General features: G+C 44.9%; 1 protein-coding gene across 1 annotated transcript; it reads right to left on the reverse strand.

Moving 5' to 3' along the window:
* TH (tyrosine hydroxylase) lies at positions 1 to 23,617 on the reverse strand. The gene is made up of 13 exons (XM_009506576.2): positions 23,521 to 23,617; positions 18,982 to 19,185; positions 16,277 to 16,451; positions 15,383 to 15,471; positions 15,099 to 15,166; positions 13,372 to 13,422; positions 12,325 to 12,470; positions 11,775 to 11,910; positions 11,571 to 11,640; positions 11,169 to 11,225; positions 10,473 to 10,568; positions 10,168 to 10,301; positions 1 to 7,322 (listed from the first exon to the last, which is right to left on the reverse strand). Exons 1-13 carry the CDS (start codon positions 23,608 to 23,610, stop codon positions 7,163 to 7,165), a joined length of 1,476 nt encoding a protein of 491 aa, XP_009504871.2. The 5' UTR covers positions 23,611 to 23,617; the 3' UTR covers positions 1 to 7,162.
* Between the last annotated feature and the right edge of the window lie 332 nt (positions 23,618 to 23,949).

Consider the following 23,949-nt stretch of genomic DNA (forward strand, 5'->3'; position numbering starts at 1 on the left):
TGCTAGAACAGAAATATATTTTTTTTATTCTTAATATCATGTCAGCAGCAGCACGTTTCCAAAATGAAAAATAATTCTGTTTCGTATTTCTTTTCACAGAGAGACAGACATCCACCCACAGCAGCAGCAGTGACAACAGCGAGAGACTGCTCAGCGAGGCACTGAGACATGCAGATAACAGAGGGTACGGTGGGGCCTGGCTCAGGGGAAGGCTTTTCTCCCTTCTTCCTCCCTCACCAGCCCATGCTCCATCTACAGGAGGATTTAACCTGGGCTGAGCCGTCACCTTGGCTTTCTCCAGGTCACTTTTATAAAGCTTGCAGACACATTTGGTAAGGCCTGGAGAAATGGCATGAAGGCTCCCATGACCCACCCAAAGGACATGAGCTTGAGCTTAGCTCTACGCAGCCTCATAATCCTATAAATCTGCTCCACTGTCAGGAAAAGGGAATTTATAACATCACTTGGTGGAGGGTGTGACGGGATAGATCCTCAAAGTCTTTTCCTCTGGGCGATCTTGTTCAAGGCAACTCTACAAATCTGACCAGCCTCGTGCACAAATACTTAGGGGATACCTTAAGACAAAATTGAAAACATGGGAAAAATCTCAAAAGACTCAGGAAAAAAGCTTAAACCGAGGAATACTGGAGGGCCACAGGAAATCCCATCAATATCAGAGATTACAGCAGGGGCTGTGGGCACCTCTCCAGGCCACAGGAAGCTGATGGGTGATAGAGACCAAATGTTCCCCAATACAGGAGAGCAGATGAAGGGAGACTCAAGGATACACCACCTCTATTAGCAGGACTGGTATGGGAAGCATGCCGACTAAGCCAAGGCAACACCAGAATATCAGCTGTTGCAACAGGAAAACTGTGTTTTAAAAGAGCCTATCAAGTGACTTGAAATAAGTTTGTCTTTAGAAAAGGAATACCATCTAGTGGCCCAAAAAGGCAATAAGAAGGTGCAATGACAATTAGAAAATCAGATGAATTTAGAAAAAGATGAGGAGAAACTGCAAAATTAAGGAGAGGGATTAACATATATAGTGCAGTGATTCACCCTGGAGCAAGGGAGAGCTCAAAAGGGACCTGATCATAGTAAATGTGAAGCTAAAATTAGACACTTGCAAAAGCAGATTGGGATGCAAAAATTAAAAATAACTGCTGTAGCTGCAGGAAGTGTGGAAAAGAACTGAATCGGGAGCCATCAGAGGAAGATGATTTCAAGGATGATATAGGCAAATGGGAAGAGAAAGAGAAGCTGAGAATAACAGCATATCCTATGAAGACCACAAGTGCCATCCTGGGGCAGACAGGTATGGCAGATCAAACTGCTGTAGCTATTACAATGAAAAAAAAGTGACCCCAAGGCAGGTAGCTGCAGATATGAAAGGAAGTACGACAGTATAGGACTTAGAGAAATTGCTTCAGATTTTGACTTAAATGGGAATTAAGCAGTAAATTGATTAGATTAGATACCCCACCAGCTTTTATTCATTGCACGCTGGGTACATCCTTGATGAGCATTTAATCATGCCATCATGGGCATTTAATCAAATTGCCCAGCAGAATGGTACGATAAGGATGCAATTGGCAGCACTAACATCAGTCCATAAGCTTGCAGAAGATGCAAAGTCTTTCATGAACTGATGGGGAGCTGCTCAAATGTCAGCAGAGCATGATACCATGCACCAACCACCCACTCCCAATGGAGTGCAGGTATCTCCATTGCCCCCGGCAGCCCCGAAGCTGAGTCAGGCTCCTTGGACAGCAGATGAATTAGGAGAGCTAATGGCACAAACACACTTCCACAATTCACAGCAAACTCCCATATGGCAAAACACAGGGGAAGAAGCAATTTACAGAGTTGCTTTCACATTAAGAGACAAAAAATATACTTTCACTTGTACCCCACAGGGCCAAGCACCTGCCCTGCTGTACAACCTTGTGTTAGGAAAGTGTTTGAATGATGGTATCTGGGAGACAGAGAAAATAAATAGTCTTATGTGGATGATATTCTTGGGACTGTAGCTGCAGAAGAAGAGGTGCAAGAGAGAAGAAGCTGAGTTTTAAAATTAATAGACCAAATGGGATTTAAAGTCAATTTGAATATGGCACAATTAATGCAACCCCAGGTTAACTGCTTGGGAATTGGAACTGGTGAAACAAGATGATGAATAGGTGCTAGAAAGGTTAAGCTTTCTGTGAAATAAAGACTCCCTCTAATCAGTCCCAGCTCTGAAGAGTGCTGGGAGGATTTAATTTCTATGGCAGCATATCTATAACTGTGCTAGTATCTTATGGCAGTGTATCCATCTTTGCTAGTACCAGCAGAGCATTATGGAAATGACAGAAAAAGAATCAGGAAGGGAGATGGAGCAAAGAGCAAGACGATGCTTTAGCTAGTATGAAAGAAGCTGCTTGAGAAGTTCCTACACTAAAATTCCCAGTCAAAGGAAAGCTATTAATAAGAATTTTAACATGAGCTGATTCTGTGGGAGCACTACTGTTACAGAAAAAAGTGAAGGGAAATGGATACCAGTAGCGTATGAGTCCTCCCAGGAGCTGAAGCAAAATTTCCCTGGCTATGAGAAAGCCTAGTCAGAGGCAATCTAGGCTGTGATGGTCTTCAAGGCTTTCACCCTCAGTGGTCCAGACATAACCCAGTCTACTCATGCTCTGCTCTTAAACACAAAGAGAAGAAATGGATATTAATGTGGATATAATTTTAAAGGAAACTGGAAATAAACCAAAGGTATTATGCACCCATAGATGTACTAAAATTGAACAAGAAGGAAAAATAATCCAAGATACTTGTATTAGTGGAATGAGGGAACAAATAGTGGAGAAACTAGAGAAAGGATCCTGCCAAGAAGCTTACAGGCTGTCCGTAAAAGACAAACCCCTCTGCACAATATCTCTCTATAGATAGACACTGTGCTGATAATAGAATAAAATACTGGATGCATGATAGGGAGAAAGGCGATAGCAAGCACATAATGGGACACCCATGAAGAAAACAGGAAGTTTATTTTACAAGCTTAGAAGGACAGTGGGAATAAAATATACGTAAAGGATGTTAAAGTACATGGGAATACTGAAAGCAATACTGAGAAACAATTTAGTGAGCAAGTAGATAAATTGACTCAGTTTGTTTACTGCAGCCCCAACCAGGAGTCAGCTAGAAGAGATGGGATGGATACTGTGGCCAGCTGAATGAGAGCAAGTCATCTTAGAATGTTGTAATAAGTTACTTAAGGGAGTACAAGGTACTCTAAAAAAAGCGCAAAGGTTTTATATTTGGCCCCAAATGAAGCAAGATATAGAGAACATAAATAAAAACTGTGTAAGGTGTTTGCAACATAATAATGATGCAGAAGTGAACTAGTAAAAGAAAGCTGCCAACTCTACTGTACCGGCTAAACCAAGGACCTTGGCAAATACTGCAAAGGGATCATTCAGATAAACTGTCACACACTAACGAAGAGTATCGGTATCTCTTTGTCACCAAGTCTGTCTTTCCAGGACGGGTTGAGGCTCTTCCACCTAAAAGGAATATAACCACTGGAAATATAAAAATGCTGTTAAAGGAAATTATCCATAGATATGGAACATCAGCTGAGGTAGGATGAGATGGAGGAGAGGGCTTTGCAAGTGAAGTAACCTGAGCCTTAAAAAGTAACCTGGGGATTAAGTAAGGACTGCATATGCCCTACCACCTGCAATCCTCCAGACTAGTAGGAAGAAATCAGTCAGACTATTAAAAATAGACTAAAGAAAATTGCAGGACAATATCCAAAGTGATGGGCTGAAAATTTAACCTTGATATTAGTTGCTTTAAGAAGCAGTGACATATTAGGGACTGGTTTACAACCCTACTATATTTTGTTTGTATAGCTCATTCATTGATGGTCCCATGTCCAAGACCCTAAAATATTACGCAGGATAGAGAAGAAAATAAGGCTCCGGTAGAAACAGCACCTTGAGAAAAATAGGTAAAATGAGAAAGGAAGAATCCAATTCATATATGACTTATGAAATAAGGGGCCAAGTAATGTATTTGAAATCAAATTAAAAGGAAGCCTTAAAGCAAAATGGAAGGAGACCTATTATGTTACTAATAGGATAAGTCCCTAAGATCTTAAATCACAGAATCACAGAATCGCAGGTTGGAAGGGACCCCAGGGATCATCTAGTCCAACATTTCTAGGAAGAGCAATAGATGAGAGCAATGGTAAATACAAACAGGTTCACGTTTCTCAGATGTCCCCCTAAGGGGGAAAACAGTTCTGGAATCTGTCATTAATTTATCAAGAACACAGAGACATAAAATGCCCCAAAACAGAACCTCAGGCGCCTGTTCAGCCTCAGCCCCTGCACTCACAGCACAGCCTCATCTCTCGGAAGCAAGGGGGTGCAACCCATGTGGTGTTTACCTCCCATGTGGCTGCAGTAGATCTCTTTATATGCTTGCATACTAACAGGGCTGGTTTATGCTTTGAGTTTTGCTTATTTTCTATTTTCGTAGAGCAACAGATTTTACTACAGCTCCTTGAACAAGCAACAGCTGACAAAGTCACAGAGCAGTAATGCAAACTCTGAGGCAAGGCGGAGGAGTTGAGGGCTCCTGCAGTTGCAAGGATTTTTAACTTGGCTGTCCAATCCATATTAATAGGTTTGGTCTTTTTAAAAATTGTATTAATTTTAGACATTTAACAAGGCAGATAATGACTGTGAAGCGCTTTGGAGAACTAGAGACAACCATCTTCAGACCTTTATGGGTTTTCAGGCCAGACCAGAAAGCAAACACGTCCAAGGAGATGCACTGTTTGGTCCTGATCAGGAGCCTGATGTGTCTGCAGGGTTTGCAGCATCCTTGCTGCACTCACAGGCAGTAATCCAGGAGTTGGAGACTACCAAAGGAGAGGAGGAACAGCGACCTGCAGGCCAGTAACAAGGCATTGCTATTGCTAACAAGGACGTAAGCTATGCATTAACTATACAGGTTTCATTGTTACATCTTGCCTGTTTGGAGCTTTATCTTCTTTATTTTAGTCTGTTTTACTGGGGTCACCAATAAGATTTTCATGGCTAGATAGCTAACCTATAACCTAACCTGCTTTAGTCTTGCATAGCTTGCTCCAGCTACCTAATCTAACAGTGATAACTTAAGACCTCGAATGAAAAATTGTTACAGCTCTTAAGACAGCCTTGAGAGTTACAGCTCAAGATCTGGATCCACCCAGATTGGGAAATCATAGCTGAAGCTTTTGAAAAAGTGCTCTAAAATTAGAACAACTGAATGAACTCAGTTTTATTCATTTATGGGACAATCCTCCAAATAGGAACAACTTAGGAAGCAGCAGCTAACCCTAGTGTTATTTCAGTCACGGTCTTTTAAGCAATTTCGGAGGAATTTAGGAAAGGGGCTAAAATAAGAAAGGAAACAGAAAGGAGGGATTGAAGCAGGTGGGAGACTAAGTGCTGTCAGTAGCTAAGCAGTTAAAAGTTGAGAGAACTGGGTGTTAAGCATATGTACGTGAAGGTCTGAAATGGGATAAAGTATAATGAATTGTAAACTATTATGACTGAGCCACAGTAAAAGTAACACTGGAGAGCAATGGTGTATGTAGGTATTGGAGAATACTTACACCTAATAGCCAAAACTTGACTGCTAAGTCTTTCATTTCTTTAAAGAAGAAATTATAAAAGTCATATATAGTGGATAAGGATGGTAAAAGTCTATACAGAAATGTTATAACTGACCATGCAAACAACTATGTGTAACTCTCCCCTTCGCTCTCCCCCACAGCTGTTTAGGTGCCTCCATGCATCCCAAGCCCAGCTCTGATACTGCACAGCTGCATAACCTTGGGCCAAACTTCTGAGCAAACCACTAAGTTATGAGACAGCCTGCAAGAAGATAAGATGGGCAAAAGCAGGGGGAGGAAAACTGAGAGCTTTGGGTCAGATCAAGCCATTAATATCTACAGAGAAAGCTGGATGAAACTGGATTGGAGCATTCTCACCATATGTTACCTTCCTCAGAAATGGCCAGCAGTAGCATTAGTCACACACCTGAGCTACATCAAATGACAGTGATATTGGGATATCTAAGAACAAGACAATGCTGTACCTGTGTAATAGACTGGAAAAGCAAGAGTGCATGAAATCCTCCCAAGGGCTGGCAAACTTGGGACACCAGTGGCCCCACTTGGTCTGCAATAACCAATAAACTCAGGACACCAAGAGGCTGCCAAGGCTGCCCTGGGCTACCAGCATGCATGACCATCACTAGCTGTGACTTCTATCTGCTGTAAAGGATGGCAACTGGGTTCTTAAGCACTCCCTGCTGTGGGAGCTTTTAAAAGAGGGATTGAAGGGGGTGCCCACACTCTGGTCTGGGGTGGCCAGGACTTGCTCTGTGGCGCTTGTGCTGGGGAGGATGCCGGTAGATCAGGACTGCTCTATGCCAGATGGGCAACTCCTGGATTGGGTCAGTTTAGAGTCTCATGGGACCTAGGACACTTATGGCAACCCAGTGGGGTGGTACAGCTCAGGGGTTTGGGCCTAAGCATCTCTCTGTGTGAGAGGCTGAAGGGGGGCTGGGAGCTGAAATATCAAACCTCATAGTGTTGGTTCAGGCAGAAAAGCTTCTAAAGCAGCTCTGAATTTCCCAAATGTACAAGGCTGTAAGAGGCAGGAGATGGTGGGGACTGAGGGTCCCTCATGAAGTTGCTATAAGAATTGCTTTGGGGCTAAAAACGCAGATTAATTTATTCTCTCAAACTGCAAAAAATAAGTTTTCTTTCTCTTTTTGTAAATAAAGAAGCTTTTCTTGTCTTCCTTGCACCCAGGAGCCTAGCACACAGCTCTTGACTTCAACTTTGCAGCTTGGCCATGCTTTTGGTCTGTGCTAAGCCTCTTCCAGCAGTCAACAGAAAAGCTACCCAAAACACCAGCAGGCCTTGGATCTGTCCTTCCGACCTCCTCCGAGCTGGCCCTACATACAAAAGTGGAAAGCTGTTGGGGTCGCATGGTGACAGGCAGTGGTGCAAATGTTTGGAGAAGACAAGTAGGAGTTATCAGCTAGGTGAAGGCAGGGTGGGCAGCTTTGGGGCTGCAAGGGAAAAGGGGAAGGAGAGAGCCCAGTTCTCATATTAACTGATAACATTGAGCGCATTAATCAGTGAGTGAAGCTCATCCCTTACACTCTCCAGGGAGTGACAGATCATCTGAGGGCTGTCCAGGAGCTCGATGCTGTGGGTGTAGGGCTCATATTTCACCGAGAAAGGCCGCTTGATGTGTGCCGCGTAGCTCCTGCAAGGAAAGGGTGCAGAGAGCTTGGTACAAGAGATGGGTTCTGAGTTTGCCTCCTACCCATCACCATTCACCCAAATCACAACATGTTAATGTCTCCTTTAGGTAGAATTTCTAGGTTAGCACAAAATCTCTGGTTTCCCACCTTTCTGTGGGCTGAACACATGAGCTTGAATCAAATGGGAGGGTGTACAGAACTGGCCACCACCAGGCATCCTCTACTCCAATTTCTTTTTTCTTTCTCAAAAATGCCGAGGAGATTTAGAAGCTAATTTCAGGGAAAGCCTGTGGTATTATAGTATTATATTCCTAAATCCTTTCTGACATTCATTTATTGACTAATCCCTGCTTGGGGGTGGGGGAACTAGCTGCAAGCTGTATCAAGGATAAATTTGATAGGCAGTGGCTCAGGCCTGGGTGAGGGGAAGGGAATAGCATCACCAGAGTCATGTGGCTGAGCAGAGTTACACCACTGCAACCAAAGCCAACTGGAATCTAGATCTTAGTGACGAGCCTGACTTTGCCTGAGAGCTTTCAAGACCAAGACCTTGTTGCTGCTTTTCTAATGGAGAAGTATATGGACAAGTAAAAACAAACGAAGGGTAAGGTTCTCCCAAAGTTGCTCATGTTCACCTCCAACACTAAGATTCATACACTTGACAAGGTAGTGGTTTTTTTCTTTAGTGGCCGTGTAAACATGGAGCTGGGAATCTAGCTTTAGGTATTCATAGCTACAGTCTTATGCAGGAAAGGCGCAGGAAGATGAGGGGACAAACAGCACTAGCAACAGGCATGCCTCACCTCTGCTGAAGCATCACCCTTTCACTCCTGAATTGCTTAGCTTAGGGTACCCTCTTGTGGCTACCGTGAGTCTGCTCTGGCACAGGACTCAGGGAAGCACATCCCTTTCTCAGATGCTCCTCCAGCTGGTACTGCATGCTATGGGGAAACCTAGTTCTGGATTCCCAGGGTTCAGGGAAAACAGCACCAGATCTAGACAGGGCCAAGCAGCAGCATGGCCAAAGACACAGGATGGCGCTTGCAGGGAAACAAAAACAAGTGCAAATAGAGGGGTTTTCTGCATACTCACATTATCCACCTCCTAAAAGATACAACTTACCTCAGCACCCCCACCTCTCCCACACAAGGGCCAGCTCACCTCACTTATTAATGCTATCACCCACAGTGATGACTCCCAAAACAGCTGCTAATGGTTAGAAACTTGACTTCCAAGATGGGTGTGTTCACTTGACACCTTTTTGAAGCATACAAGTATAACACGGGTGCCCGGAAGGGCATCAGGGGGCTGTGTCCACCCTAGAAGACTGGGGGAAATTTTTCTTTCTGGGAAAAGAGGTTTTTCTTGAGAGATAACACTGGTAATCAGGTCCATGATGGCAGCTGCCAGTAATGCAAAAAATATAGATGTTTTAATGTTTTCACCTCATCAAGTAACATGTGTGTGGTCTCTGAGGTCTTTAAAGAGCATAACTCATAGTGCTTGTCACTGTCAAAACACTCTAGCCTAATATTGGTTGTGTATGTGGTGTATTTTCCCCTTTTAAATACAAGGAAATGACTCATTACACAACAGTTGGAGGTTTGTTGTTTTTTTTTAAAGCAGCCTAATGTGTGTGAGAGGATGGGCTCCCCAGGTGCTTGCTTTTGAGCAGCTAGACTCCGGGTTGTATGAACAGTGCAAGTGAGGGTATTAAAAGCAGAAGTTGAAATATAGCAGTCCTCGTCATGTTATTTATATTAAATACCCCACTTGCAGGAACTGCAAAGTCATGTACGTAGTGTAATACTTCATCTCATCCTATCCTTTTCCTCAGCTAAGATAAAATGGTATAGACACAGTTTTCCTCTGTCAGTTGAATGTTAAGGGACTGAGCTTTCCTGCTGTGGGAAATTCTGGGTATGGCCAAGAAAATGCTCTTCTGAACAGATGTCTGTGGGTAGAGCTGCCCCTCTTCATCCTGGTTGCAGTCCCATGGGATGGGGAAATCCAATTACACCAGTGGGATGCTGTCCCGGGTCTGCTAACCCATGTTAACCAGCCTAGGAAGCAAAAGTTCCCTTTCTTCCATGGATACATCTATCCCCATCAAGAAAATATTTTTTTTCTTTGTGTATGAGCTACTAACAATGCCTGGAGTTTTTTGCTGGTTGCCTGATAAATGGGTAAGTTGCCCAGCAGCTGCTCAGAAAGACAAACACTTTTCTGCACCCTAAATTCAGAGAATGCCACCACTCAGCTCGTCACCTCCCTCCTAAAACTTTCAGCCACAGAGCAAACTTTTACATGATGCAGAAGCCCGTGTTTCAGATGGACGCATGCTGGTGAGATGCTCCCATGAGACACAGCTGGAACCTGACCTGTATCATTTGACCCTTCTGCAGCAAGGAAGCAGAGGGGGTTCTAGCGGGTGGTTTGGGTCTCCAATTTGGTTTGGGACCACCAGCTCTCTCTTATGTTGCTTGGCCTCCCCTGGGAACCAGAGATAGCTTATAACTCCTTTCTCTAAGAACTGGGCAGATGAGCTAAATTTGTCCCTTCTTTCACCCCCTCAGTCTTCTCTCCAAGAGTGGCTCCCAATCCATCCCACTCCTGGACCCATGCCCTCGAGTCCAACATATTTTTGGGAGACTCTTGGGTGAACCCAAGGGACTGAAGTTGGACCCTGTAGGAACGGGAGAACCACTTTACTTTGAAAGACCTGACAACAGTTTCCAGAGTACTTCTGAGACCTTGAGCTGAAAGCAGCCATGGTGCCAAGCCCTTTTTCAATATATTATGGCTTTATTTTCTTCTGTTTGTGTCTCCCTCACTGCCCGGTCCTACCTCAGTTTACTTTTGGCATCACTGAAGCTCTCAGACACAAAATATACAGGCTGGTAGTTCTGGTCCTGGTAGGGCTGAACAGCAGCAGCATCGGGGTCGAAGTCCCGCACCTCTGGTTCATCTGACAAGGAGTGCTATGGACACAGCAGAAAAATGCTGGCATGAAATTAAGGGGATCAAAGAGCACATATGTGATAAACAGAAGTGGAGAACAGATCAAGTAAAGTAATTGGAGCTGGGCAGAGGAAGAAGGTTTTTTGCTGTATAGGGTCTAGAGCAGAGAGGCAAATTATTCTGGGACTTACTATGAGCTCCCCGTAGGAAGACAGGAGCCCAGCTCCGTAGGCTTTGACTATTCCGTTCTGTCTGCAGAGCCCAAACTCCACCGTAAACCAGTAAAGCTGTGAAAGGAGTAAGAAAAATGCATAGGGGACACAGCTCCTTGTCTTCATCTCCCTGTCACTTCTGACCCTTGAATCACATCTGGGGTCTGGGGTATTTAAATGAACAAGAACCTGGCACTTTGTCCCCTCTCCTTACCCCGTACCCATTGTTGCCAGAGCAAAGTGCTAAACTAAGCTACTGCCACACCAGGACAGATGGAAACCGTGTCCATGTGCTGGTTCCCTGTGCACCTGGCTGTCGTGCAGTGTTGCCTTTTGGTGCCCTTGGAGCAGGATGGGTCACCTTGCCGAGGGAGAGCCAAAGGAAGCGGATGTCATTTAATCCCATCCCAAAGAGTCCCAGCAGTGCTGTCATTAGAAATATGATGCTTGATGATTCTCTGGTGTCCGAGAAAATTGGGTTAATGTGCAAGAGAGCTCTGCTGTTTAACTGATATTTGCTCTGCACAGTCATCGTGAAAGAGCAGGGCTGGGGCAGCTCAGGTAGGGGCTCTGAGCCTGCAAACCTGGGGACACCAGGCTGGACCAGTCCCCCCAATATCACAGAAGTGCTGTTGGGGGGGTCAGGGCTCCCATCCAGCAAAGAGGAAAACTTACTGTTGCGAGTTTCTCAATTTCTTCATCAGTTGCTCCCAGAGACGCCAGCCCAATGTCCTGGGAAGAGAAGGGAAGGGGCGAACATCAGGACAGATTTGGTCTAAGGGCCTTATGTGTGGATTGCTCTGTTTTATTGCCTTGAGACAACAGATATTGTTGCCCTGTGCTGCCATGCTTCTGCTGGGGCTTCATCATGCTCTGACTAAAAATGCTTTGCTGCAGAGACTGAACTTTTTTACTCTGTACTACTGTTCTCGGTCCATCACTACGGCTCCTGAACATTGTGTTTAATGTAAATAAATCCTAGAACAAGAAGTGTTTAGGTGGCAAGACTGGGATTAGTTTGGGTTCCCACCTCGTGCCCTGCTCTTTTGGGGGTGAGGAAACAGACAACCACCTTACCTGAGAGAACTGGGCAAACGTCTTGTCGGCCAGCATTGGGACATGCCCCAGCAGCTCGTGACAGCAATCCCTGCCAATGGCCAGGGGGAAAGGAGGAAAACGAGGTCAGCAGCAGACAGAGTTTGTCCATTAGGGAGAAAGGTTAATTGCTGGCTAGATGGACTGTCTGGGCAGGGGAGGTGATCAGGGTCTAGCAATACTCACGGCTCAGGGGAGTGCATGGGCGAGGATGAGTGGCGGATGTACTGCGTGCACTGGAAGACACGGAAGGCCAGGCTGGCGAGGAAGTCCCGCGCTGACAGCAAGCCAGCCACTGGCCGGAGCTGGAAGCCGGTCCTCTCTGAAACAGTGCATACCGTCTTTGCGGAGGTGTATGGCCCATGGGCTGTGCTGGTGTCCCATGTTCCCAGCACAGACAGCAAAAGCATCAGTGCTGGAAACTAAAGGGCTTCTGCTGTGCCAAGCCTCATCTTTTTGCTCCTACTAGGGAGCACCATCTCCTCTTTATGTGTGCAATGGGATCATTTGACTGCAAGCTCGACCTTCAGTTGCAGCCCACTGTGTTTAGCTGCAGTCCCCACCACCTGGGGTCTACCCCATCCTCTGTGGGCAATGCACAAGCCTCTGCCAGCTCTTCTCCCAAATCTCAGCTCACCCACTCCTCCTTCAGGTTCAGGTTTCCTGGCTGTAGCTGCCACCACTGTGCTGGAGCCCTGGCAGACCCTTGTCCTGGGTCCCCCAGGCTTGTACCCACCTTTCAGGAAGCGGGAGACCTCCTCCAGCTGAGGGATGTTGTTCTCATTGTAGCCACAGAATTTCTCCAGTAGATTGAAAGCTTCAAGGTATTCCTTGCAGGCATGGGTGGGGTACAGGCTCTTCAGGGTGCTGTACACCTCCTTCCTTCAGGATGACAGGCAGCAAATATTCAGTGGCTTGATATGTCTACTCATCTCCTGTCCTCTGGTTATACACTATCAAGAACTCATGCCTCTCAGTTTCTTGTCCTTTTGCCTTTCTCCACCACTAAGTCTATGTCTGCGTGCATTGATAGAGGCATGTAAACGTACAGACACATATTCAAATGAGCCTGCAAAGTCAGCAGTTATATCTGCATAGACTTATTTCTGACCTTGAAGGTCAGAAGACTGTATAAAAGGTATTAACTGGAATTAAAATATTCCCTGTAGGTTAGCTCCTGAAGTTGCACTATGAAAACAGTCAATATAACCAGGAGATGACCTTGTTTAGGAGCCTGTGTACTCAGCTCATATGAACTGGCCTTGTTTTCAGAGACACTCCTGCAGCGACACTCCTGCAGCGACACTCCTGCAGCAACACTCCTGGAAAGAATTGTGTTCAAGGGAAGTGTTTTTCTGAGGCCAGTGAGGTACTATTAAGATACTCACCATGGGTCTCATGCTTCTTTCTGCAGCTATGATAACAGCCCTTTGTTTGGAGGCTGCTACTAAGCCAGGCCTCCTTAGAGAAGGGGGACTCCAAATTATCTACCTTGCTCTCTGGGGAGGCTCCTTTGGAGGAAACTCCTGGGGGCTGCAGTGTGAAAGTGCTCTCGGTGCAGCCCCAAGAAGGAGATGGAGCATCACTGTTTTGGAGGTAGCTTGGTCTCCCAAATGCAGCCTCTACCATAAAGCACCGTGCAATGAGTTACTGATTTTTATAACAAGCCATTAAGATGCTTGCATTCCTGATATATTCTTCAAGAGGTAGTGCCCTAATTGTTTAGGTTTTGATTCTGTGATTCTCTTGGTGAAGCCAAAAAAGGTCACAAATCAGTGCTCACCAGGTAGCAATCTCCTCCGCTGTGTACTCCACATGAGGGATTGGGTCCCCGCTGCAAGGCAAACGCACCGTTACTGACAGCAGTGGAGCACAAGCCAGGCTTCTCTTCCCTTTGAGAAGGAAGTACTTTGGGGAACCTCTGCATGGCATCAATCTTCTTTAAACCAAACAAAGGGATGACAGGAAAGACAAAGCCTTCGTACTGGGTCGTTTGTACAGATGCAACAAATACATAGACACAGAGAAAAGCATTAGTCTAGCCAGAACTTATAAATGAACAAGGGATGATCAAAAGCTTAGCAGGCATAACATCTTCCAGGGGAAAAAAAAAAATGGTTTTCATTGGAAAAAAATTGAACTTTTGTGTGGAAATAAATTAATTTAATGTGCCTGAACTTCAGGGGGCTGATGGCTCCAAGAATGAATCAGTAGTGGGAAATAAAAGCAGCTAATAAGGAAAACTAAATGGATTTGAACTTTTGCCTTTTCTGCATCATAATTAGCATTTGTATTTCCTAAATCCTTTGGTTCTGTATTTGAACAAATGAGATATTCACATATTACAGCGATAAAGCATAGTTCCTTTTCCATTAACAGCCTGAAGGGATGCTACACAGTGGCTAATAAATGCTAACCTGCAGATGAGATGTGAGAGAAGACATCTTAAATGCATTCATATCTTAGGACTTTATTTCTTCCTGTGTCCCTGAGGACTCTCTTGCTGGCACAGTGACTTTCTGTGCATTTAGTATTAGTACAGGATAAAAACCATCAATGTCTATATTTTGGGCTTCAAATCTGCAAAGAATATGAAACCTATCAGAGCAGAAAGCCATGCTGGGATCACAGCAGTTGCAGGGGTAGCTCAAGAAGGTGACCCATATAATTTCTATAGCTTGTGTTTAGCACAGCTCACTACAGAAATCTACATTTAAAGTCTTGCTCAGAGAGGGAGATGCTATGCCGGAAGGCAGCGTTACTGAATAAGTTCTAGAGATATTTTACAAACCCAATTGAATATTAGAGCTCTGTTTGAAGTTGTAGTGAAGAGGCTGAACGCTGTCACTGCATGTATCAGAACAGGAGGATTAAGTGGGAGTACAAGAGATAGTCTTAAATCTATATAAAACAATGATGAGATCCTTACTGGCATCTATTTAATTTATCAGAGAGAGTTAGAGGTGAACCATTTAGTTTATAAATACCCTCATAGCAAAAAAAAATCTGATAGCAGAATTCAATCTAGCAGATGAAAGGCATGTATGATCCATTGTGTGAAAACTAAAGCTATCAATGTTCAGTTTAGAAATAAAACCCACATTTTTTCACAGCCAGGATAATGATACATTGGAACAAGTTTTCTGGCATGTGGTAGCTTTTTCAGTACTTGAAGCACTGAAGTTGAAACTAGATGTCATTCTAAAAGAGGTGCTATGTTTCAAAATGAACTTTGAGGGCTGATAGAAATACATGTGGCTTTTGTTACGCAGGAGGTTTATTCTGGATTTATCAGTGTATGAATTGTATGAATTAATGACCACAGATGTATTTTAATTAAAAAGAGACTGGAATACATAGAGAGAAGAGGGACACAAAAGGAGCTGGCAAGGCTGAATCAGGAGACAAAACATGAAAGAAGGCAAGGCTTATGCAGGTGGCACAATGACTTTGCAACAGGTTGTATCAACACAACATTACCCCTGCATGAATGTTAGGAAAGAGACTTACTGCTTATAGTGAAAAGCAATTTCTGCTATCGATTTCCTTCTCTGTCGATATACCTGGTCAGAATAGCCCTGTGATGACAAATAGGAACAGAGACAGGATTTTTAATCAGTTACTAAAATTTCTCACCCAACAAAGTTCATCATTGGCTGGAAAAACCTCTCACATAATGGTGATTGCACTACAGTTCCCAGATCAGCTGCATTAATAGGTGTTGTCTGGCTCCCTGCTTCTGAGGGAAGGCTCAGGACTCCAGCATGGGGAAGTGGCCACACAGACCAACTCACCGGGTGATCCAGGTCCAAGTCAGGGTCAAACTTGGTGACCAAATGGTGGCATTTGTCCAATTCACAGATTTTTCTGGGAAACCAGTGAACTGTGGGGAGAGAGAAAGGGAAAAACTGGCTGTGGTTGTGAAGATGGAGAATCCCCTGCTGAGAAGGGATTGTGAGGTTGAATAAGATACATCTGACCTGGTGTACCAAATGCACACACAAAACGATCAGCATGACACAGCTGTGCCTTCGGAGCAGTAGTCCCACACTCTCAATGCTCTTGTCCTAGAGTCAGGCCTAATGCCATTATCTGCATCTCACAACTTCCCTGCCCATCTCTCAGCAGAGTATTTTGTGACAAAAGTACACAAGAAGATAAAAATTGGATTTTATTTAAAGGTTCTAGACTTCACATTAAAAACAAATCCAGAGGTCCAACTAGTTATAGAATGGTCACTGCAGATCTCTAGGGATATTTTACAATAGGAATCGCCCTGTCTTCAGAACACAATGGCATGGGGAGTGTCTTGTAGTTTAGTGCTGGATCTGTACAGAGTTCCTGACACATAAGTAGGAAACTACTTTATGTTTATAATATAAAACATAGGAGTAGGGATGGAGAACTCTGTAGAAGAGGTGTGAACAAAGCATGAAATTTCATCCTCTGTTTCTGTTTTTTCAATCTGGCACCAGAAGAATGGTCTATGGACTGTGGAGTAGTCAGTTAAGAAATGGACAAGGAGGGAAGTGGCTTTCACGACTCAGGTGACCCAGAGGCAGTCCTTTCTATTTTGCCCAGATTCAGCATACAGTAGCCCTTCCCCTTTTCTGGGAATAACAAAGTCTCCACCCTGTTTCTACAGCTCAGCCTCTCTGCAAAAGTGAAACAGTTTGTGAGTTCCTTACATTTGTCTTCCTTAGTGGTCCTCACGTCTTCTGCTACCCTCTTGATGGAGCTAATGAAGGTATTGAGGTCAGAGCTGTGGAGTTCACAGCGCACAAAGTACTCCAGTTCAGCAGTCCCTTCACGGGGCTTTCGGCTAAGCCTGGTCTCCAGGTGGTGAATTTTAGCTTCAAATGTCTTTGGGGACATGGAAAAGGAGAACAAAAACATTAAACAACACTTGAAACACCTGCTGGTACTTCCCAAAGATTCCCATATGGGTGCATTTGGAAGGGACTCCCCCTTGTCGTTTTCTTCTTTGTTTTCACCCACTGGGATAAACACACTTACCCATTAATTCCACTGTTTCTCGTTCTGGACAGACAACCAGCAGGGCTGGTCAATAACTATCAACAGGAGACTTCCACAGTGGCAAAGAAGATCGTATCAAGAGGGGAAATTGATGTGGCAAAACGCCACCCCCTATGGCCGCCTTTCCTTTATCTCCCACTTCAGGCAAAGGTGATTTTTTTGCTGGCTCTGGGGGGAAGGGGTTGGCGATGACGTAAAAGGGGCGCGCGCTGCCCGGACACGGGCGGGCCGCGCGGCGCTGGCCGTGGTGCTGAACCGGGGGAGCTGAGTCCTACCCAGGCTGCTGTAGCGTTAGCTTGGGGCTCACTAGCAGAACGGGTATCATTTGGGCCGATTATCAGGACTGACCTCCCCAAAGAATAAGAAGGAGACAAAATGGAGTCTACAGTCTTCCAAAGGGCCCTGGTAAATTTGTGGATATTTTCTTTAGCTCAGTGAAAACTGGAAGTACAAACCCAAGTCCCTGGGCAATGATTCAACCTTTCCAAAGTCTCAGCAAGATCTTTGGTAGAGGAAGGGACATGATTTCTTTTGTTAATCAGAGTCAGAAAGATGAGAAGGAACAGATGCGATGCCACAAGTAAATTAAATTTAGGACCGTATTTTTTAATGCATCTACCAACTTCACTATTACATTGGCCCCTCAACAATCAATACCTTTGCATTAATCTGACAGCTGTGATTGCATTACCTATGCTTTGGCTGCATGTAACACATACAGAAGAGTGAAACCAGCTTCCCTGCAGCTTGGTTCATGATGAGGCAAATGTCATTATGCCCATCTGCTTTCATATCTTGTACCTGCATTGCCAGAGGGATCTGGGAAATGAATCTTCCTCTGTTGTCACTTGACATGCTTGCCTTTTTATTATATTTAAACCTCTCTCTGTGGCAAGCTCAAAGAGCTTTTTTTCTAGGAAAGCTCTTGATGCAGCAAGTAAATTGCTCCAGGAAGAAACAAATAACATAAGCTGCCCCTGCTACTTGCTTGATGTTTTAAAAATTGTTTAAATTATAGACTTTAAATGCAGTGTAACATAAAATCTACCAAAAGCCTATATTTCTATGTTTCATACCCACTAAGCAGTCTGTTGCATCTGAAATGTTACACTGATGGCTTTTTCATGCCTTAGCCGACAGCAGTGTACTCCTGGGAAGGAGACCCCAACCATGGCAACACCAAGGTTTTTGTCTGATAAGCTTATCTTAGAGACTCTTTCAGTCTTGAGACAAGAACCATATGTTTCCCAGAAAGGACATTAAAAAGAAAAAGAGAAAAAGCTTTTTACCATGAAGGCAGTCAAACACTGCTCAAGGGGTCCAAGGAGGCTGGGATCTACCTTGGAGATATTCAAAGTGCAACAGGCATGGCCCCGAGCAATCTGCTGTCACTGGACATGCTCTAAGCAGGAGGTTGGACTAGACACCTCCAAAAGCCCCTTGCAACCCATGTGACTGATTAATAGGAACAAACTGTCCTCTCATCTCACACTGAAGTCAATGAAATTAAGCTACTGTAGATAAAACATACCTCAGAACTTCAGTTTGCAAAACACTTTTGAATCCTTCTGGATGAAAATGTACTACATAAATGCAAGTTGTGTTTTGATTACTGTTTAAATAGACAGCACTTATCTCAGTCTTTTTATTCATGATACTGAAATCCTAGATAATGCAACATTATATTGCTGGCTGGGGGAAAAGCTCAGTTAGTTTTCAGTTTTTCCTGGCATTAAAAGCATATAAAAGGAGCATCTCTGGGGTGAACCAACAGAACTTTTAACATGTGAATCAAATTCATTCCTGAAGTAGGAAGGTAATTTTGAAATCAATACACCAGTTTTACACCCAGGGTGAAGTTGTTCCTGTAACTCTTTGACCAAGGACCAACGTGGCAATGATTCAGAGACTGCCAAAGCCTTGATCCACAAGTAAGGCGGGTTTGTTCTGTAGCCATGGAGGGCACATAGCTTGCTTTGAATGTGGGATCAGAGCCCTCCACATGAAGTTGAAGTGCTGAGCAGTGGAGGGGGCTGGCAGAGTATACTACAAGCCACAGGGGTGTGGACTGTAGGTGTGAAACTGTGTGGCTGGATCCAGTAATTAAGCAAAGTTAGGTCCAGAGCTTAACAGCACTACCTGACAGAGGTACAGTTTATTCTTAGTGATGTAAAGTGAGGGCATGCTGGGTCATGAGCAAAGCATGACTGTGGGGACATCAGACAATTAACTGATAATTTGCAGCAGGCAGACTAGTCTGAGTCTTCTTCAGTAGACTTGAGTGATATTTCTCACAGAACAGCCATGAAACCTGTAGTGCGTTCCTTGATTCCCATACAACAGGCTAGGTACTCACCTCAAATACCTTAAGTGCACGGGACAGAGGTGAAGTCTTGGCTCCTCTGAGCATGAAGAAGAGGTTCAGCATGGCTCTCCCATCCTTCTCCTCAAAGACAATGGTCTCTGTAGACTCTGCAGCATCAGTGGCTGCAGCTGCAGCCTCTCTTTCCTTCCTGGCATCTTCAATAAGGCTTTGACGTCTACCAATGAACCGTGGAGACTGAAGGCAGAACAGAAATAACTAACACATCTGATAGAGCTGTAGGGAAGACCAGAGGCATCCCCGGTAGCTGGATGAGGTGTGACCAATGTGTCTCAGCAGAGGAAGAAGGGGAAGGTTGGACTGACTTGCCTGGAGGTAGAGTAAGCTCTGATGAGGAGGACTGAGGCTTTAGAATTGAACTTTTGGAAATGTGGAGCTTTAGGAAAAATACCTGTAAAATATCCTTGTAGCACAACTAAAGAGTGGGTTTCTCCCCACACCTTCCCTAGCAACAGTGAGATTAAGTGGATGCTTGCCCATTGAATTGTAATTGGAACCACATCCACATACCCCAGAAAATAAACTCCTCCCACTGATCTATATATTTGTTTGTCCCAACAAACTCATGCGGATTTCTGTTACTTGGAATTGCACCTAAAATGCTGCAACCCTCTGCCTGGGGCCATCTTAGGTCAATAATTCATATTTATAGTGAGCTACAAACTATTTACATCACTGCTGTTTCTTTTGTTATACAAATGGCTCATATACCAGCTTATTTGTTCTTGGTCTTTTCACAACCAGTTTTCCATTTAGAAGCAGTTCAGCTGGTCCTAATTTTCTGTGTTCAATATCCAAACCAGATTACAAACCCTCAGGTTTTGCTAAAAGGAACCTGGGGCAGCACTAAAGAAGGAACAGGACATAAATCCATCCAGTACTGTAGATTTTATGGTCTTAGAGGTCTTTTCCAACCTTAATGATTCTATGATTCTATATAAAGCAGGACTGGCTGCAGTTTTCCCTTTGATTATATTGAAAATATCTGGAAAAGAGATAGATGACAACCAAGCAGCACCTTCTCTACCTTGTAAAAATTTGGAGAATGCTTTCCTTTGAAAAAGACAGCCTGCTCAACTGCTAAGCCCATTTTTACTCTGATTTCCAAAGCCCACCGTCAGTAACTAATATTTCCTGTGAAAATCCTTGTGGATGCTTTAGCAGTGTAAAGCTGACATTTTAAATGCAGCCTGAAAAACACAACACGTCTAGGCACCAGCCCACACACTTCTATCTGGTCCTTTTTTAATAAAGGTACCCCTCTGAAATTATATTTGCTGATCCTCAACCCCTTTCTGTGCCCCTTGTGGCACAGAAAAACACCTTCTAAGAAATAAGCACATATTGCTGCTTGTCTACATTGATGGTATTTATGCCCCAAGAGAGAAGACATCTAATGAATAATCTGAAGTACAACTTTTAAAAGCTTGTGAGCATGTGATCAGCTTTAAGCATGTGTTTTATATTGCTACTGTGTTTAAAGCTAAGCTGGCGTTTACTTTAAAGTGCCTGCAATAAGCAGGGCAAACAGCCTTGTGCTAGCCACAGTAACTGGGCTCTGCAGAAGTCCCAAGACAGGCAGTGCTTTCGCTAAGGATGTTTTATCACACTGTGCCCTGAGGCACAGAGGTGCAGCAGGATTTTACTTCTGGGATGGAGCGAGGGAGAGGAGGGAAATTAGACCCCCATTTTTAGGCTGTAAATCAACTTAAAATCTGACTGGAAGGAGTTTAAATAGCGAGAAGACCTGTGTGACTGGAAAGCTGCACAGGGAGAGGCAGACACAGTCAGACCCATAGGCGGGGACTCGGTGGCCCCTTGGCAGGCAGGAGTCGGGGGTTTCAGTCCCTGTCAAGGGGTCCCGGAAGCTGCTTAGCTCCAAGCTGGCACGTTTTGGGTGGATAAATTTAAAAAAAAAAAAAAGAAAAAAAAAAAAGTCTGAATTTTGCTTGGGAGAAGAGCACTGTTAGGGGTCTGCCTGCCTGCTGTCTCATCTGCCGGGTAGAGGCTTCCGGACTGCATGCTCCCTGTCTCAGCATCCTCTCCTCTACCCCTCACATTTACGCTTATTGGGGTATCGCCTCCTTTTGCTAGAAATTAGGAATCTGGCATATAAACTAATCAAACTGATCTCTCATCATAAATGCCTTCCTTTCTTCGGAAGGCACTTTTACATGGTATTTCCAAATTGCCTTGCAGACTAGCTCCCTGAGTGCATATCTAGCTACAGTGAGAAGTTTAATTTGCTTTTGCAAAGCATTTATTTGCCTAACTGGGGCCTGAGTCCCATATGGTCATTCACCTCTTATGAAGGATTAGCTCGTTTTCCTTCTTTGAATTTGCTGCAGCTCAGAGTGCCCTGCCTAAGCAGTGTCATTAAAAATACGGTGCTCTGAGTTAAAGTACTTTGCCTTTTTTTCCCTGGCTCATTATTTGCAGCAAGCAGGAAGGATTATAAAGACTATTTCCCTCCCCGCAGCATGGGGACAGTAACACCCCACCCTTGTTTCCCTGGATGTTTCTTCCTGCTGCTTTGCCTCCAGCTGCTGTCTCCTGCCTGGCTCTGGTTATGTGCTCTGTAACAAAACCCTGGTCCACCTACAGTCCCAGGGTGTATTGTAAAAACTATTAGCAGCAGAAAAACTAAATAAGTAACAAAAGATTTGTCCACAGTGTGAGTTCAATTTTTGGCTGGCTCAGCTGACAGGTAAAATACCTGCCAGTGTAGATTGCAAAGGTCTTTTTTTTTCCCCCCAGTTTGCACAGTTTCCCCTGCAGCAGGATGCTGGTCCCTGGGGGTTAGTGGCAAAGGAACACCTCAGACCTGCCAGAGCTGGTGTGGTAGTGGGCAGGGGCTGGCTGGCCAATCACCCATGGTCAGGCCAACACCACAAGGACTGGGGACACGCAATGTCGCATACAACTGCAGTCATGCCTCTTGCCTGGTACAAGCCAGCAAAATAAGTGATGGGATTGTAGAGAGCTCCAATGCTAGGTGAGAGCAAAGGGCAAAGTCTTCCATGCAGGCTGCTCTCAGAGTGACCCTAACAGGACTAAGTTTGGGGTTTGGTTTTTTTTTTCCTGAGAATTTCCATTCAAAGAAGGGATGCAAAGATAGGCTGAGGTCTTATGTCCAACCCAGGCTGGAGGAGCCACTCACCCCAAGCAGGCTGCCAGGCTTCTGCCAGCACACCTGATGAACCTGAGTTCCTCTGGCCCCTTCAGTCAGTGGTCTGTTTCCCATCAAGCATGAAGCAGCACCCCAGGGTGGGTAATAACGAAGGACTTGCCCCTTCTCGAGACAGTAATGAGTGTCTCAAGTACTGATTTGATGAGCAGCCTGGAAAATACCAGGTTTTCAAGAACCACTTAAGTGTGAGAGGGAAGCCTTCCCTGATTTCCATTTATTAGAGAAAGCAAGCTTACCTCCTTGTTTCCTAAATGTTTCCCTTCTTTCCCAGTACACTCCACTCCCCAGACACCTCTTGCTGCCTATGTAGTGGCTGATTTTACCGAGTCAGAGCATCACACGGGGTTAAGAGGAGAGGGGGTGAAAAAGGCAGTGAGTGTAGGGGAGGGAAATGGGGAGCTCTATAACTGACCTGCTGGAGTCATCCTGAAGATATCTGCCAAAAACATCTGCTCCCTAACCAGGCTCGATTCCTGTGTTTCCTGCTACCGAGCATCCAAAGCGGGTCCCCTCCTGGTACACCCACTGCCAGTGGCTGCTCTGGCTCCTCCGTGGTCGCCTGCAGCCTGGCCACATCTCTAACCCACAGGATGAGTGACCCATGCCAGGAGTCTCTGGGCTTCTTCCTGCCCTGGCATTTGGGTTAGGGGTGAAAAGTCGCTGTCCCTACAGCCAGTCCAATGGGTTGGCCAGACTTAACTTTCTAAAGGCACTTGACAGCTCATCATGAAGTTTTATTCTCCTTTCCCTGACACAATCAAACCTGGTGTGTGCAGAAGCATTCCCCAGGCTAAACCCAGGGCTGAGACCACATCAGAGGAGGGCTGGGAACAGAAACAGGGGAAGGATGTGCTGGGAAAAAGCAAAACTGTGGATGCAGAAGCAGCGAACAAACTGATTAAATTGCCTGTGCCTGTATGTTGTCTGAAATAACAGCCACACTTTTTCATTATGCTGGAACAGGTGAAATCTCTGCAATTTATTGCCTTGAAATCAGGAGAGCATTAAGGTTTTCGAATTACCTTTCACTCTGGGGATTCCTTGTTATTCCTGCCTTAGGTCTATGGGTTATTTATCCTGCTTTTGGTTGCAAGAGCATGTTGAATTAGTTCAAGCTTTCATCCCCCTAAATGTTTGCATTTCACATGTACCAGTATGTACGGAGAACTGTTCCAGTAATTTCCCTTTGCCAGCCTGGAGCCCGGAGGAACACACACAAAGGCAGTATTGGTCCATCTATCCTGCTTGCCTCTGCCTATAGCTATAGGATAGCCTGCAGTTTTTGGAGGGGGAGGGAAAGAAGTGGGGTAGGGTTGTCTTACCATGATGGCCTCGGCTTGCTTGGAGTCCAACTCTGACACCGCCCTGCGGAAGCCTTTGGCGGCAGATGTGGAGATGTTTGGGGTTGGCATCTTTGCTCTTCCACAAGCTCTCATCTCAGCTTTCTAGCTCCTTGCCAGGTTTTTATAGGGCAGGGCTGACGTCAAAGACTCTTTCAAATCTTCTCTCCCCCCGTCACCTCCCCATCACCACCTCCCTCCTTTCTCGCCCTCGGGCTGAGAGGAGGAGGGGATGTGAAGGAGAGAAACGTTTCTGTCCCATTAAATCTAATCGCTACAAAGATTGCAGACACCCTGCCTTTGCAGACCAGACGCTCCCCCCACCTGTTTGCCTGTGCCCAAAAGATTTCTAGTCTGTTTTTTTCCTCCTCTTCTTCTTGATGGAGTTCACTCTTGTGCCGTGTTTCAGTC

This window comes from Phalacrocorax carbo, chromosome 5 (genome assembly GCF_963921805.1).
Source record: "Phalacrocorax carbo chromosome 5, bPhaCar2.1, whole genome shotgun sequence".
In the NCBI taxonomy this organism is placed as follows: Eukaryota; Metazoa; Chordata; class Aves; order Suliformes; family Phalacrocoracidae; genus Phalacrocorax; species Phalacrocorax carbo.

Bases quoted from the DNA above. Each gene is read 5' to 3' on its own strand.
- TH (XM_009506576.2), bottom strand. From the start codon at position 23,610: ATGCCAACCCCAAACATCTCCACATCTGCCGCCAAAGGCTTCCGCAGG. The intron at 16,452-18,981 runs GTGAGTACCTAG...ATGTCCCCAAAG, and splicing joins GTGCACTTAAGGTATTTGAG to ACATTTGAAGCTAAAATTCA. The intron at 15,167-15,382 runs GTGAGTTGGTCT...TTGTCATCACAG, and splicing joins ACTTGGACCTGGATCACCCG to GGCTATTCTGACCAGGTATA.